This window comes from Diospyros lotus, chromosome 12, assembly GCF_014633365.1.
Source record: "Diospyros lotus cultivar Yz01 chromosome 12, ASM1463336v1, whole genome shotgun sequence".
Lineage (NCBI taxonomy): Eukaryota > Viridiplantae > Streptophyta > Magnoliopsida > Ericales > Ebenaceae > Diospyros > Diospyros lotus.
Window position 1 is genome coordinate 7,403,516 of NC_068349.1, and position 16,611 is coordinate 7,420,126.

At 35.3% G+C, this 16,611-nt stretch overlaps 1 protein-coding gene across 2 annotated transcripts; it reads left to right on the plus strand.

Moving 5' to 3' along the window:
* The first annotated feature begins 5,016 nt into the window (after nucleotides 1-5,016).
* LOC127787453 (probable transcription factor KAN2) lies at nucleotides 5,017-10,300 on the plus strand. Of its 2 annotated transcripts, none has more exons than XM_052315507.1 (6): nucleotides 5,017-5,973; nucleotides 6,108-6,184; nucleotides 7,019-7,064; nucleotides 7,202-7,361; nucleotides 8,741-8,801; nucleotides 9,719-10,300. In XM_052315507.1, exons 1-6 carry the CDS (start codon nucleotides 5,343-5,345, stop codon nucleotides 9,836-9,838), a joined length of 1,095 nt encoding a protein of 364 aa, XP_052171467.1. In that variant the 5' UTR covers nucleotides 5,017-5,342; the 3' UTR covers nucleotides 9,839-10,300. The 2 variants fall into 2 exon arrangements, with proteins under 2 accessions (XP_052171467.1, XP_052171468.1); XM_052315508.1 differs by having other exon boundaries at nucleotides 5,021-5,973; nucleotides 8,744-8,801.
* Nucleotides 10,301-16,611: the final 6,311 nt, after the last annotated feature.

Sequence of the window (16,611 nt, forward strand, 5' to 3'; positions counted from 1 at the left end):
CATAAAACAAGCCCGCTAGATGTCATCCAAATCTAATATCAGGGCACACAACACTAACAGGGCCATGCAAACAACATCTAAGTAAGCAACCAAAAAAAAAAACATGTGATCAACCTACAAGTGTTATAATTGTGGCCCATAATTCAAATTTAACTGAGTTTGAGATTCCTAATTTGACCGTTATTATGACTTTGAATTTGACTGTGATTAGGACATTATCAAATTCGATTTTCATTGGGATTTATCTCATCTGAAGGAATATCTTTATGAATCATTTTCTGATCATTATAGAATTTCATGTGTACATCCATTAGATGATTTTAAGTCTATAAATAAGTATCCAATATTCTGTAACTAGTTTGTAGTACCAATATCATATTAGTGATATTTGGGGTGTAGCAATATCATTTTTGTATTAGCAATATTTGCTTAATAATATTTTATTCTTTCTACCCGTGATTTTTCCCGATTTGGATTTTTCATGTAAAAAATTATGTGTTCATATGTGTGATTGATGATTTGGTCATGGTTTGTATTTGATCCAATTTTGTAATAAACTAGTATCAAAGTAAACCATCAGCGTTTAACAAATTTTAGTCGTTGGATCTGTACATCTTCATCATCTTTCAGCCAGAACACAAGTTGCCTGGCTACCGTCGTCGGCCATCGCAGACGTTCAGCCACTGCTGTCATCAACCGACATCCATAACAAGAATTGATAGAAAAAATAAGGGCTTCTACTATTGCCACCTTTACCAGACGTTTCTTCTTCACCATTATTGTCGATCAACGACTTCTTCTCTACGAGTGACATCAATGCTTCCTTTGTTTCTTCACCGTGAGCCATCGCGAGGCCACCATCACAATAGGAGTATTGTCATCCTTATCATTGGCTCTTGGGTTAACTGCCATCATCGGCCATTCATATATATTCCCTCATCATCGTTGATGTTTGTTATCCCTGCAAACTTCTGCCATTAAAAAAGCTCCAAGCTTCAAACCCAAATCCTTGCCCAAATCTGGTTTGGATCTGCCCCGACCCAATTGACCCATCCAGACTTGCTTTAGATTTGGTTAAGCCAAAGTTAACCCATTAGGCTAGATCCACCAAACAGATCTAGATTTGGTATTAATTTGGTTTCTTATTTAAATTATTTGAGATTATTTAATGGCTTATTTGAAGTACGATATTCCTTTGTTAGATCGAAATATCATATTTTCGTTATAGCAGCTTAAGATGCATGCAATTTTGGATAAATAAATTTAGATAAAGGTGGAGTTATCAACGTGGATTTATATTGATGAATATGGAGTCATTAAGGTCAATAAAGATATATATGTTGAGGCTAATCTTGTTATTTATGCTTTGAATACGGCTGAAGATGTCCACTACAATAAATTTTGTGTGGATTTGGATGGTATTCCCTGTGGTGCATTTTTGGTTGGTATTTATAAAGTGATTAATTCTCCGTGATTTTGTTATAATAATTAATTTTAAATAATTCCATATTTGAATTTTGTGTCAAGATAAAGTTGATTATAATTGTGGCCCGGAATTCAAATTTGACTGAGATCGGAACTTCTAATTTAACCATGATTATGACTTTGAATTTGACTATGATTATGATGTTATTAAATTCAATTTTGATTATGATTTATCTAATTTAGAGAAATATCTTCATGAATCATCTTCTAATTAGGATAGAATTTCCTGCGTGCATCCATAAATAATTTTAGGTCTATAAATAAGTGTCTAATGCTCTGTAATCAGTTGCAATAATATCACTTTTATAATATCAATATCAGTTTAGTGATATTTTGAGTGTGGCAATATCACTTTTGTATTAACAATATTTGCTTAGTGATATTTTGTTCTTTTTACTTGTAGTTTTTCTCAATTTGAGTTTTTCATATAAAATTATGTGTTCGTATGTGTGATTGATGGTTTGATCGTAATTTATATTCAATCCAATTTCGTAACAACAAGCATTGCAAGTTGCGGCACCATCTAAGGCTAAAATTCAAGGGACTCGAGTATGCCATGTAACAGTGGAGAATTGTCAGAAAACAAAGGGGCTACCAAATAGCTTGAGGAGGTCAATGAAAGGCGAAATGACCCGGAAAAATCGTAGTCCACTGTCCACATAGTAAAGGAAATCACTTAACACGCTTTCTCGAGAACTAACTAAAAAAAGAAAAGAAAAAGCTAAAGAGAATGGTTGCATAACCAACAAATAACACGAAAGAGCCCCAAACACATGTACAACAACAGATCCAAGGAAACATAAAATTAAAGGAGAATGGAAAAACCTAAAACTAAAAGTACATAGAAGCTTAACCGCTTGTCATGGGAGCATAAACAAAAACAAGAACAATAACCCATCTTCAACAATTCCATTAACAACACAAGGTCCAAATGGAAGTTAGGCTCGAATTTGAACTCTAATTGTTGATGCAAAGAAGAGAAAATATACATTTTCTCCCTCGAATCCCATGGACAAATCGAGAGTGAAAGTTCATGCATGTGAAAAATTTGGGGAGTCGAGATCTTCTATTGATGCCCTTGAGATCAAGACAACCTCCAAGTTGTAGAGACAGAGTAGAAAGCCTCAAATCACCAGTGACATTGAAGCATTAGAAGGCCAAAATCAGTAGTAAAAGGGCAAGGAAAGGGTTTAGACGGAGAGGGGCATCAATGCAGGGCTATATATAGAAACAAATAATCTAGGTTAATTAAAAGTAAAAGGGCTTTAAACAAAAGGATCAGGTCGAGGATAAAGGCTTTGAGCAAAATATTAGCATTAGATATGTGAATCAAAATTGTAGTGTCCAAATCATTAAATTTGAATGGGAGTATTTCGATAGTGTAAAAGAAAGTACAGACTGTGAATGAAAAAATTAAGGGTATATTCAGTTGCACCCTTAAGTCCTAGTCTAACTACAAGCTTTCGAAAATTACAACATTGACTTACAAAATGTTTAACACGTTGATCTATACATCATTATCATCCGTATTCACAATAATTGATAAGTTTAATTAGGTATTATATATATGGCTATGACTAGGGCTCCGCCCATTGAGGCATTGGGAAAAGGTCCTCGAGAATATATATGATCCCTTATCCCACTAGGTTAATTTTGTTGATTGGAAGTAGTTCTCTAGTGTTTTTGGTCTTGCTTCCTTGTATATTTTTGTTTCAACTCTCAGGTTTGTCTTGATTCTTCTAGTTATGGTTTTGCTTTATTGGGTAGGTTGGCTTGATGCATCCTCTAATTTAATTTGTTGGCTGAACCTTTGGGTCATCTTTACCCCCTTCTCAAGGTTTTCAAAGCTAATTTATTTAGTCTCATTGCTTGACATCTGGTCCTTGCACGTTTTTTTCTACCCCAAATCAGATCTGGTTGCAAGCAATTGCATGATATTAGACAGTCCTTGCCCTTATTAATTAACCTACTAATGTTCTTTTTTCTTCTTGTTTCTTTTTGTTTTCTAAACTGCCTTGTGCTTCTATTTTGGCTCTAAAGGTGTGTTCTTGCAGGTATTTTGTTCTTCTCCTTGATGTTAGTTCCCAAAAAAAAAGAAAGAAAAAAGAACCTCTATCTCTATGATTAATTATTCTTACATCCATAACTGCTTAATATTGTGGATTTTTTTTTTTTTTTTTTTGCTGAAGGGTACAAAATGTATTTCCCAAAACTTTTTGATAATTATATTGTGAACTTGTGATTTAACTTTGTTTTGGATATTCCCAATTGAGATGGATCACTTTAAGGCTCAATATTCTTGCATGGGAATAGAAATGAATAAAGCAAACGACTAAGATTTGCTTGCAAATATATATATATATATATACTACTAGGATTAATATTCATGTACAAGCAAGTGACAAATTTCATAAGAATATATAAAAGAGCAAATATAAGAAGAGATTAAAAGATAGAGTTTGAAAGTTTTCCCTTGAATAGGCTTAATTTTCCTATTGCATGCAGAACAAAAGTTATTGGGAAAATATGCATTTTTTAAATGAAAAATAGAATAAAAGAGTCATTTAAAAATAAAATAATTCAAAAATGATAACATATGTAAAAAAAAAAAAAAAAAGGCAAGAAAATAGAGTGAGGGTTTGTAAAAAGGTTAGATTTAAAAAACTAAAATTAATAATATTATGATTTATTAAAAGGAAGAGTACAAAAAAATATAAACCAAATACTGAAACATTAAAAGAAGTACTTCCACAATATATAATATAATATAATATATATAGAGAGAGAGAGAGAGAGAGAGAGAGAGAGAGAGAGAGAGAGGACTCCTGATTGGGCTCCCTTGCCGAGAAGGACATTAGAGAACTGAAAAGACAATGTTGCCCTATGATACGTGGCAAAAGCAATTTTGACTTTTCACTTCTTATAGGGTCAGTAGGGCAAAAACCCTTTACCGTTCAAACAAAGATATTGATTTGAAATTCTCACGGTACCATGAAGAGAAAATGGCGAGAAAATGAGGACAAACCAGATTTGAATATATACTGTAGCAGTAGCCTTAAAAACAAATTGTTCCAATTGCTATAATTAGGACATTCATCATTTTCATGATTACCACAATGAGTGGGAGTTAACAAAACCCTAGATGTGGGAACTTGTGTATAGTCATCATCATGCTCTTATAATGATGAATGGAAATGATTTAGAATTTTGTTTGAATTTAGGGTTAGAGAAAGGAAACATCAACCAAAGGTTTCAGTATTGGTTAGAAAGGTGAGTCTGAGTAGTTGAGAGACAAATCCACACGTTAAAAGACTCTGGAAATGCTTTTCCTGTTCTCCAAACAAATTCTTAAATCAAAGGGAAAATAGAGAGAGAGAGAGAGAGAGGAATCAGAGCTTATTTACTTTCGTTTTTTTTCTCTTTTCTCTCGTCATTTTCTTTTCCCCAGCTTTCTCGCCCTTTCCCACGTCCACAAAAAGGAAAAAACTCTCTCTCTCTCTCTCTCTCTCTCTCTCTCTCTCTCTCTCAAGTGTCATTTTCTCATATATACTTCACACAAAAGAAACAACCATTCACTTCATACCTTGTTCTTTCTTCTCTCTCCCTCTCCCTCCCCCCCCATCCTCCTCCATTCATACATCTCTGCAACTACTCCTTTCATTTGATCATCATCAGAGAAGAAATTAAACCCAGAATTCTCTCGCCTGATCATTCAAGTCCAGAGCAAGCCCTTGGCAAAGCCTGCCTATATCGAGCTCTAGATTGTCTAGGAACACGAAGAAACCTAAAACGATAAGGGAACAAGGAGAAGACAAAGGAGATAAAGGGTTTTAGAGGGCTTGTTTGGTCGGAGAGAAATGGAGCTATTTCCGGCACAGCCAGACCTATCTCTCCAAATCAGCCCACCAAACAGCAAACCCACAACAAGTTGGAGAAGAAGTGCAGAAGAAGACATGGAGTTGGGTTTTTGGAAGAGAGCCATGGCCAAACCAGACGCTACTACTTGCTTTGAGCTCTCCCTTTCCAATCCAAGGCCTTCTGATCAGCCCAGCTCCAACCATTTCCACCTCCTCCAAAATGGCTCCACCGCAGCCACCAGTCTCCTCCACTCCTTTCACCAAAACCACCGCCATCAGCAGCTGCAAAACCACCTCCTCCAGCCACCACAAAACCACCACCAACAACAACAACAGCAACAAGGGCTAAGTTCAGAGATTGGTTTCTTGAGACCCATAAGAGGAATTCCAGTTTACCAAAATCCTCCTCCTTTCCCATTCTCTCATCATCAGCCTCTTGACACCTCTCTATCTTCTTCCACCACCGCCAGCACCGCCGGTCACGGCGGCTTTCAGCCTCAAGGGCTTGTACGTTCGAGGTTTCCGTCAAGGTTTCCGGCCAAACGAAGCATGAGAGCTCCTCGGATGCGGTGGACTACTACTCTTCACGCTCGGTTCGTTCACGCTGTTGAGCTCTTGGGTGGTCACGAGAGTATGATATTCATCCTCTCTCTTCATCCTTTCATAACTCAATCAATCAAGAAATTCACAGAGTTCGTTGCACTGACAAAATTGCTTACCCAGTTCTTGATTTATCGTTTTTTTTCTAATTTTTGGGGGATTTAGGAGCAACACCAAAGTCGGTTCTTGAGCTCATGGATGTTAAAGATCTCACCTTGGCGCATGTTAAATCCCATTTACAGGTAAATTCATTTACCTTCCATTAATTTCTTCATACTCTCTCAGATGGGTTTTTGCTTTTCTTCACATATTCATTACACCGTACAGATTTAGAGAAACCCTTGAATTATGTTAGCGCCTTCTCTCGATGATTGAGTTCAAAATCGTTGCCTTGCTGCATTTCTACAGCCTGCATTATAGGAAGGTGTTAATACAATACAATTTCAAATTCCAATGTTTCCCTGCAGAGAGGTCTCACAAATCCTTAGCGCTTCTTTTTCTACTAGATCTGATGGTTCTGCAAGCTATTATGCAGCTTTTTGCTTGGAAGAATGAACCATCCGTGTAAAAGAAAAAAATTCAAGGAAGGAGAGAGAAAATCAAGTAAGACAAACGCCAAAGAATTCAAAGCACAGTAGTAATGGCCAAGCTGAGAGCCCGAGACAACTTTAAATATTGAGTCCATAGTTTTTTATAATAGCAACAAGTTTTCTTCCTTTCCAGAGGGAAACAGCAAATAACTAGTACAGAAACACCATCATTTCTCAATGATATCTTTATCTCGGGTTAGGTTTACAACCACACATTCCTAACCACGGTTAATTTATCTCGCACGCTATCTGCGTGTGCAATAATGAAACGAGCTAGCAATAGTATAAATAAAAAGGAAAATTTGATGAACTTTTTGTATTAAAAAAATTGGGAAAAGTTTCCTCTATTAATTAGCGCAGAGAAGTGTATATTTGATCTCTTATTTTTTTCTATTTCTCCCGTAAATAATATATACTTTGAAAACTGCTATGGAAAGTTTAGTGCATTACCCTAATATAAAGTACTTGTATGCAATAATTTTGCAGATGTATCGGACAGTGAAGTCCACCGATCGAGCGGTAGCTTCATCAGGTTGGTCCCCATATTTGTTTACTTTTATATGTTCCAATTGTTACTAGAGGTAGATTTTACAGTTTACAAATTCCAATATTATGTACAACTTATCGATACAATATATTGACAGTGGGTATTTAATTATACGTACATAGGACAATCAGAAGCGTATGAGAATGGATCTTCAGGAGATACTTCTGACGATCTGATGTTTGAGATTCGAAAACCCAGAAAGCCTGAACTCTCAGTTCAACAGGGAAGACCAAGTCCGCATCAAGAAAAGGATTATCATGGCCTTTGGAGCAACTCTTCAAGGTGAAACTACAATACACACACACAAATATATATATATATATATCATTTTGTTATAGATTAACTTCTTAATTAACTGAAAAATGCTTCAATATCAGTTCCTCCATCTTTGATTTGGTTGGTTTCCAGAACAGTAGGCAAAAAGAATAGGTTTTGGAACCTCGCAAGCTGTCATTCTAAGCAAACTTAGTGCAATTTTATGTTAATATCTTTTGGTTAATTAACCCCACGAGGAAATGGGCTTGTGATGCTTGATTAAAGTACTTCATGTATCTTTCTTTGTCAGAGTGTTTCTACTGGTTTTTTCTCTTTGATTCTTCATATTGTCAAGGAAATATTCAAATTTTAGTTTCTTTATAACGGTAGAATTATTAGAGATGCACACAGTAGAAACTAAAACTTTATGATAAGCTGTGAATTAATTAGTTGGCTTCTGAATATAAATAATATGAAAGAAGTTAGCATATACATTTAATGAAATAGGTTTCATCAATACTTTCCATTGTTCTAATTACTACAAAAACTTTTCACTTTGTCTCTTGCCTTGTACAGCATATATACCTCACTTTGAAAGGAGGAATAAATGCAACATTTCAGCATGGCAAAATTGCATCTTCCGGACCTTCTGCACAGAAAAAGCCAATGACAAAAATACATCATTTTAATATACTTTATGTAAAAATTATTTTTATGCAGCACTATAGCATAGCATATATTGACTTTCTTTACAAAGGATTATCAGTTCAATGAAGGCAGAATGTAGCGTACATATGTAATAGATCTCTTTTGTCGTGTATTTATATTACGACTGATTCTATGAACATATACATGCAAGAGATTATAATAAGAAATAACATTGAAAAGAATGCTTTTCTACTGTGTATGCACAACTAGCTTAACACAAATTCGATCTTATATATAGAGAGTAGCAATCTCTTTCTAATGGTTCTGAAAAGGAGACGGTGAAAAAAGAAACTTTGAATCACCTGGAGTCCATTTGATTATCAACCTAAAAAATTGAGATATCTCTTTCCTCTGGATTTTGTGGGCTCATAGGAGGGGTCCCATCCCAGAAACTTAGTGTCAAAGCTAAGCTAAAAGATGGACCCATTTGTAGAAATATTAGTGCCAAAGCTATATACCCTTTGAAACTTTCCTTAATTCACTGCTCTTTTTTGTGTTATGAGTTATGGCCATCACATGGGATCGATTCTAACTTTATTTCAATCAGCACATTATAATGTAAAGCGAGGAAATATGAACAAGACAGTAAAAGATAGCTTTCTCTTCTCCATTGTTGCTTTTCCTCGGTCTGCATGCATAGCTTTCACTGAATGGAAATATCTATTCTCAATATTGCACTGGTTTTAATTTGTTTGTAGCAGGGAAGCTTGGTTGCATGGCAAACCGAGGGATTGTGGAGGAAATAAACCATTTGTTGAGGTAAATATCTTAATTAAAATTACTCCAAGCCCCAGAAATAAACCTTCTCTCTTAATTCTAGGAAAGTGATATTCATATAAACAGGACTTTTTGTACCGGCATTGAAATTTTGTTTGGCCGGTTTTTTCCTTCGAATCTTAATAAGCCACATAATCATTTTGTGCTAGAATTCTTCATAAAAATTGTGAATGTAGCATTATATATCTTAAAGTTAGAGATGCAATGAACATTTGTTTTTCCAGTGTGCCCTGTGAAGTGGATAGAGAGAACAAATGGGGATGCAACAAAATTGGGTAGAATTCGAGCGATCTATTTCTTTTGCTTCTTTTGTGCGCGCGCGCGCTGAGTTTGGGTGTACCATTTTTGTCAACAAAAAAAAAAAGCCAATTCTGATCTGAATCAATCAGTCATTTTAAGCTTTTAAACAGCCTTAAGTCAATGCACTTTATAGTGCACTCTAAGGTTCTATCAACAATACCCTTTAATTATTCCTCGTACTCAACCCACTTCACTAATCAAGTGCGGTTTTTATTCATGAAGGTGGAATATGTATCACAGCAAACAGCTGAACACATAATTTAATGAACAAATATAATCAGTGTAGTTTAGGATAGGTTATTATGCATGAAAAACCTTTGATTAAGCTTATGAGACAACTAATTACTTTGCAATAAACCGACTCATAATTAGAATTAATGATGATGGCACTATGACATAATTGTCTTCCTACAAAAGGTCGTGTGTGGTTGTGTGATCGATGAATCATGTTCTATCATTTTCCTTGGATATATTATGTACCCTATAAGTCTTTGATAAATATTCTCTTAGCTTGTTAAGGAGTCAATCGTCCTTTTTATCCAGCATTCAACACATGCAGTTATTAACGGATGGCTTTTGTTCATCTTTTGTTTTGGCAGAAGGAAATGGATCCAAAGATGTCAAGCTATGAAAGAATATCAGAGGGTAGTTCTTCAAACCTTTCAGAAACAAGCCCCAAGAAGCCCAATCTGGAATTCACTTTGGGCACACCAAACTGATGATGACCAAAATATATGTGTACATATATCTTCGTGGGTTACCACTACTCATTTTGAAATCATTATATCTCTGAAGAGGGTTGCTGCTGGTATATAAAGAGAATCAGGTACCCACTGGTGAAATGAGAGTGAGAGAGAGAGAGAGAGAGGAAGGAAAAGAAGAGAAAGTAGAAAAAAGAAGAGGAAAAAGAGAGCTAAAGAACGACAAGAAGACAAGAAAGACAAAGCAACAAAAGTAGAAGGCTGGGAAAAAGCATGTTTTGCAAAGCTGTATGAGATTCATATCAGCATATTATATTCCTACGTAAATATGCAATCTAATTGATTTTGCATGTTCTCCACCTAGTTTTAGAGAGAGAGAGAGAGAGAGAGTGAACTATATGTTAAAAGGGATGAGAGGATCCTTGGTAATTGTAATGGAACACTTTTTACATTTTACAAAAGATACATATTTTTACCAAAGGAGTTGGAGTTTCTCATTCATCCTAAGCATTGTCACATGCTCTACACTTTCCCAGCAGAGGAAAGTGAAGAAAAGATAACATCAACTGAGAAAGAACTGAAAAATGAACACAGAGAGCAGGAAAAGAAAGGAGATATGTTACAAAGGGAAAAAGACAATATCAGGAAAAGAGAAAAGAGAGCATAATTATCTGTTCCAGCCTTCCCTAGCTGGTGCTCTTGTAGCTCTATAAGCTATTATTTTCAATTTTAACAGACTGTAAAAATAGTATTTCCTCGGATGGTAATGGAAAATTAATTAAGATTAGAAGATTTGTGGAAGTGTATCAATAATTTCCATCCCCTGTTCTCTGGAGTAGCAGTTCTTGAAGGTTTTTGATCAGTTTCCAAACCATATGTCCACTAAGGCGGCAGCAATACTAAAAGTAACTACTAATCTCAACCTATACCAGTAAGAAAGATAAACAAAAGAATAACCCCCAGAGAATCAACACCCAAACAAGACTACTAAAAAAAGGGGAATCGGCATAGTAGTAGTCCAGCCACCGCCTTCAATGACCATAGGGGGGCCATGTAGCATACACGAATCAGGATGCATGCTCAAGTGCAGCTCTCCGAAGCACCATTTTTAGCCTTTCACCCTCCACATGGAGGAGCTACTGGAGACAGAGGAAGATCCTAACCTCTGTTGCTGCAGAGACTAAGCAGATTTAGTTGAAAAACTGTTGAAATTGTCATGGACCCATGTCCACATATCTGGTATGAAGTGGCTGGGGATTGGAATTTGACAAATAATTTCTACTTATCTTTGAACAAGGAGCTACTTTCTCTATTTTCCATACTCTAGCTACCAGTCAAAATCTATTTATTTCCTTGGAATAACTTGGGGCAAAATCCTTGCTTCTGATTGTTCCTCTTTGAGGTATTTATCCTCCATGATATTAATCCACAAAGGACTAGATCACCTTCCATATCAGTTAGAATTTTCCACCCAATTCACTTCAGGTATTTAGCCAACAAAGTCTTATTTAAATGCACAAATATGATCTCAACCCCAAGTCAAGAGGTTTATACAGCTCCTTCCTTCCATGCCTTCAGATGCAAACATTTTTCATTGCCTTTCCTCCCTCGCCATAATCTACCGACCTTAAGTCTAACCAATGACAATCTATACTACAAGAAAACAGTCTATTAGTGACGAATTTTGGTTTTAGCAATGGATTTTGTGATGGAACGCAGTTCATTATGGGTCGATATGGGGCTGATTTTGTCATTGCATTTGTCCAGTTGATGCCCTTGGAGCTGGTCCTCTTTGTAGTAGATAGTGGATACTATTCGCCAAGCCTTCGCACTCCTCTTCACATTGTACCGTGCTCTCTTCGCGTTGTGCTGCACCCCCATTCGCATTACACTGCACTCTTTTCATGTTATACTACATCCCATCCCAATGTAACGGTACCCTTGGGTACTCTTAAGAACCCCCAAAATGGATGTCCTTAGTATTGCCTCTGCTAAGGCAATCCACTCCTGGCTTGTTCTTCCCCACTGGCTTTTGCTCTGTTTTGGGTGTATATGCAGGGAGCTCCTCTTTTGCTGGGTAGCTTTGCTGCAAGTGTTATTGCACAGAAACCCAAATTGAATTAATCACAAGAAATAAATGAGCAGCTTCTTCTTCTCTACATATGTGAGTGTGTGTGTGTGTGTATTCTTCAACTCCTCTGGCATGTCTGAAATGCTAATTGCAGCATTGTTGACTGAATAGACTACAAGGATATTGGCTGGTAGCAGCATTTATTGGATATAAATGGGATGATTAAGATCAAAAGGGGTATAAAAATTCTACATTACATATAATATTATTGCTTAGAGAATAATGTGAACAAGAAAAGGTGTGTGTGTGTGTGTGTGTATTAGAGATGATATTTGTGCTTTGGAAATGATTTAATAAATATAGCCCACCATATCAAATAAGGATACAGCTAATTTTTTTGGAGTAAATTCAGAAGAAAATAATTTTAGGAAATTGGAAACACAAATGGGATAAAATAACCAACTATTAATGTTTTTAAATGTGATGTTTGGATTAAATCATGCATGCTCAAGTACAGAAATTAAGGGATAAAATTGATAAAAAAATTAAGTTAATTTTGTTTTAATATTGACATTTATGATCCCATCATAAGAGGATAATCTATAGTTTAGTAGGTTTGCACACTAAAACTACCAACTGTTTGTGCGCATAATTTATGCACAGATTAATCTAGATATCATCTCATTTCCAATTACTTTAGATAATAAGTCGCACATCCTTGAGATTTAATATATCTACTTATAGGCATACCGATACACTCTAAACACAACCACGATAATTTGACTACATCACCAAAAACTAATCTATCAGCATTTATTTACAGCCAAGAACTCTAACTGGATGGTAGATCTCCTGAACAGATTCTTACTCACTATTCACAATCAAACTGAATCTTATTTGAGAGACTCTTATCTTTATCAGATCTAAATTTGAAGAGTTAATCTTACAATCCTCTCTTGCGCAAAGTACGTTCCCTATGATACCCAGTCTCTATCACAAACTAATGGGCCATATACCTGAAACAAATTCAATCAATCTCCAACTGTTGGGTCCCTTCATCTAGCTGCTGCATCTTTTTCAGCAATGGCTTGCGTCCTCACTTCACTCACCACCTCCTCCAATAACGACATTCATAGCGGCATCTTCATCGCAACGACAAGTGCAGAAGCGTTTTCTAGTACATGGCAACACCTTCTGTATCATTCTTAAATCAACAAAAGAAGGCTTTCGATGTCGTTCCTTCAACATCGGCTTCCTCATAGCCACAACTTCAGGCAACAACAGCTAATTAAGCTACATATGGCAACAATTGTCTCGCCGCCTCGATCTGCTAGAAATTAGTGTCATTGCCAATCAGAGTCTGATACCATTTGTTAGAAATAAAATGTGCACATATAATTACTACACAAAAATTAAAATAATAATAATAAATATTTAACATGGTTTTGCCATACTTTCACTATGGCACCACAATGGGATAATCAGGTAACTAGTAGTTTTTTTATAGTAAAACCACAAACTCTATCATGCTTAAGTTCTTCACAAACAGAACTTGAAACCGTTCCAAACCCAACTACACTAAATAATTGATAGCACATACTTTGAGGATTTGTTCATTTGGCTGGAGGCACACATTCTGGACACAACCAATAATCTAGCTACATTATCTAACAAATTATTAATTATCGTATAAGCAACGACTCTAAGTAGACTAGGCCTCTTATATTATCATAATGAAATTGAGTGTTATTGTAGAGAGAGTCTTAAGTCTTATTCCTATCATATTTGATTGACCAATTATCTAACATGTGATAGCAATAAATTTCTCATTACTATAAATAAAGTTATCTTTGGACATAATTGACATATATAGATCATCTCTCCTTTTCATGTAGAAAACTTTCTTCTTCTTTCTTTTTTTGTTCTCTCTCCTTTTTCTTTCTTTTTATTTTTTGGTGGGGGGTTGGTATTTGCCAAAACTTTGTTTTGTAGCTAGCTGGTCTCAGATGTTTCCTCTCATGAGTACAAAATATGATGTCTTGGCACATTTCGAAGTAAAGAATGTCAAGAGTGGGCAGTAGGGAAAATTCATGTACCTCTACCCAGTTGGCATTAATGGGACAGTGATCTTATCATTTAGCTTCTCCATCTCCATCTCCATCTCAGTGTCCATCATCAATTAATGTCATCAAACTAAAAGCTCATATTGCAGCACAAAGTGGGAGATACTACCAATTTTCACTTGACACTTCAATTGATGAATTACTAAAGATCACACCACACAAAATGTAATAGTTATCTGAAAAATCAAATATAAAGGATGTGACAGTAACAATTTTGAAAATTTAGGCCAAAATAATGGGTGATTTGGCGTAAGATGACTAAAATTAGAGAACAACAGATCATTCATATAAAAATCTTTTAAAAGTTATATTAATGATACCACAGTACTACTCATCATATAATTGAGAAAACACTAATAGAATAATACTATATTGTTATTAAATAAAACAAAATTATATATATATAAAATAATGTTATATTAGTATTTTTGTAATTATAACAACAAAAAAAAATGTGGCTGGAGGAAATGAATCACGGAAGGTCCAAAGTAAGAAACCACATGCTTAAGGGTACAACCCTAAAATGGTAGGAATAGTGACACCCACGAGTACCATATCTAGGTAATGAGAGCCCCATCAACATTTATCTACTGTATTAGGTCTCTCTAGAGAAATGAATTATTTTAATTAGTTGTTGATGAAAATGATAATATTCTTTCAGGATTTCAGGATTCTTTTGGGGGGCTCAAAAACCAGGCCCAGAATACCAACATATGTACCCTAGCTAGCTAAGTGCAAGACAGAGGAACCTCACACACATATATAAGGCAATGTGGAAAATATTGGTATCCTTTTCAAGATTGCCTAAAGGAAAGGAAAGGGGGCAGAAGAAGAAGCTGGAATTGTGCAATGATGACACACTTTTGCTTCCACAGAACCATTTCACATTTCATTCAGCACAGCAGTACAGTAACCATTCACATGTTTGAGAAGCCTTTCCTGAACTTGATATTTGACAAGAGAAATTAATCATGCATCTCCTGGAACCCATGTGTGTGTGTGTGTGCGCGCGCGCGCGCGTGCGTGCGTGCGTGTGTGTACAGTGACTTTTGCTGGTTTTAGCATGCAAGAATAGAAGATGGGGAACCTCTAAATTGACTCTTCCACTTCTTGTTCTAGCCTTTTAGTTGGCTTCTTGTTTGGTAAAACCATGGCCTTGGATGACCAAATTCCTCTTGTTAATTTTCCCTTCAAGGGAATCTCAGGCTGAGGGCAAAGTGAATTTTAATTCTCTCATCACTTCATCTTCAAATTATATACATATATATTATTAATTTCATCAAACGAATGAACTAATGATTAATTATTAATTAAATGCATGAATGATGCCCAGATTGATGACACTCGTTCCAAAGAAAATTCAAACTGGATGGGCAGAAGAGGATTTAGCATGCATGTATGTTGGTGAGTTTGGGACAAAACGTTAATTAGAAAAGATGTAATATATAATAATAATAATAATAATAATAATAATAATAATAATAATGGACAGAATGAATATATCCAAAGACTAAAGAGCTGAAAGAAAGCATGGTGGGGACCTCATTTCTTCATTTACTGTTATCATATTCATAGATAACGCTCACTGGGCATCTCAAATTCCACACACACACACACATATATATCTGTGCCTATGAGGCAGCTCCTTCCAATCTGCATGGTAATTAGCTGTTCAGCAATTATTGCTTTCATCTTTACCAACCCCAGACCCTGTTTCTCTTTGCAAATTACTTTTGTTTACATGAGAAACCTATTTTCATGTGATATTTATTATTATTAATATTAAGATAATTATTAGTGATTGTTTAAACACTAATATTAAATATCATATATACTGAGTCTCAAAACTCAGCGTCTAACACTTCTAGTTTAATGTGAACTTTCTCACACGCCAGTAAGAGAATTGATTATACTGATGGGATTTGACAATCTCCATTTGAAATGATGAGTTTATGGAGTTTGAACCCTAAATAAACCCTCTTGATTATGGGGTTTCTGTTTTTGTCACTTAAGTGAAGGCATCGCTGATAAAATTGGTTTAAAACTTTATATAGCTAATTATATTCAATTTATTATATCTGTAAATATATTAAATGCGTATTTCATTGTTTAATTATTTTAGTTGTTATATATATGTTCTAAAGCCAGTCAACGAACTTTAATTAGTGACGTTTTACCTGATTGTGATTAGGAATATATATATATATATATATATAGCATTAGCATGTCATGCACTCGTGAGAAGGAACAGTATGAGGGGTGAAAGTGCAATTACAATTAAAGTTATTTTTGGGGTTTTCAACGTACTTGTGGACCTAAGTTGTCTTTTAATTTCCATTAATATTTTTATTAAAGTTCATGCCTGCTGATGAAAGGACTTCATCAGACACCGCCACTAAAGAGCAACAATATGGAGTTGTCATATCAGCTTGGGGGAGTGAGATGTTTGCACAATTATTCTTATAAAGTGTCATTTTCACAAGTACTTGAAAATTCAATTTCTTAAAATAAACGAAAAGAAAAGAAAGAAAATTCAATTTCTTAGTACATCTACTATAGTTTATTAAATAGTAAATATGTGCTTCAATTTTTATGCC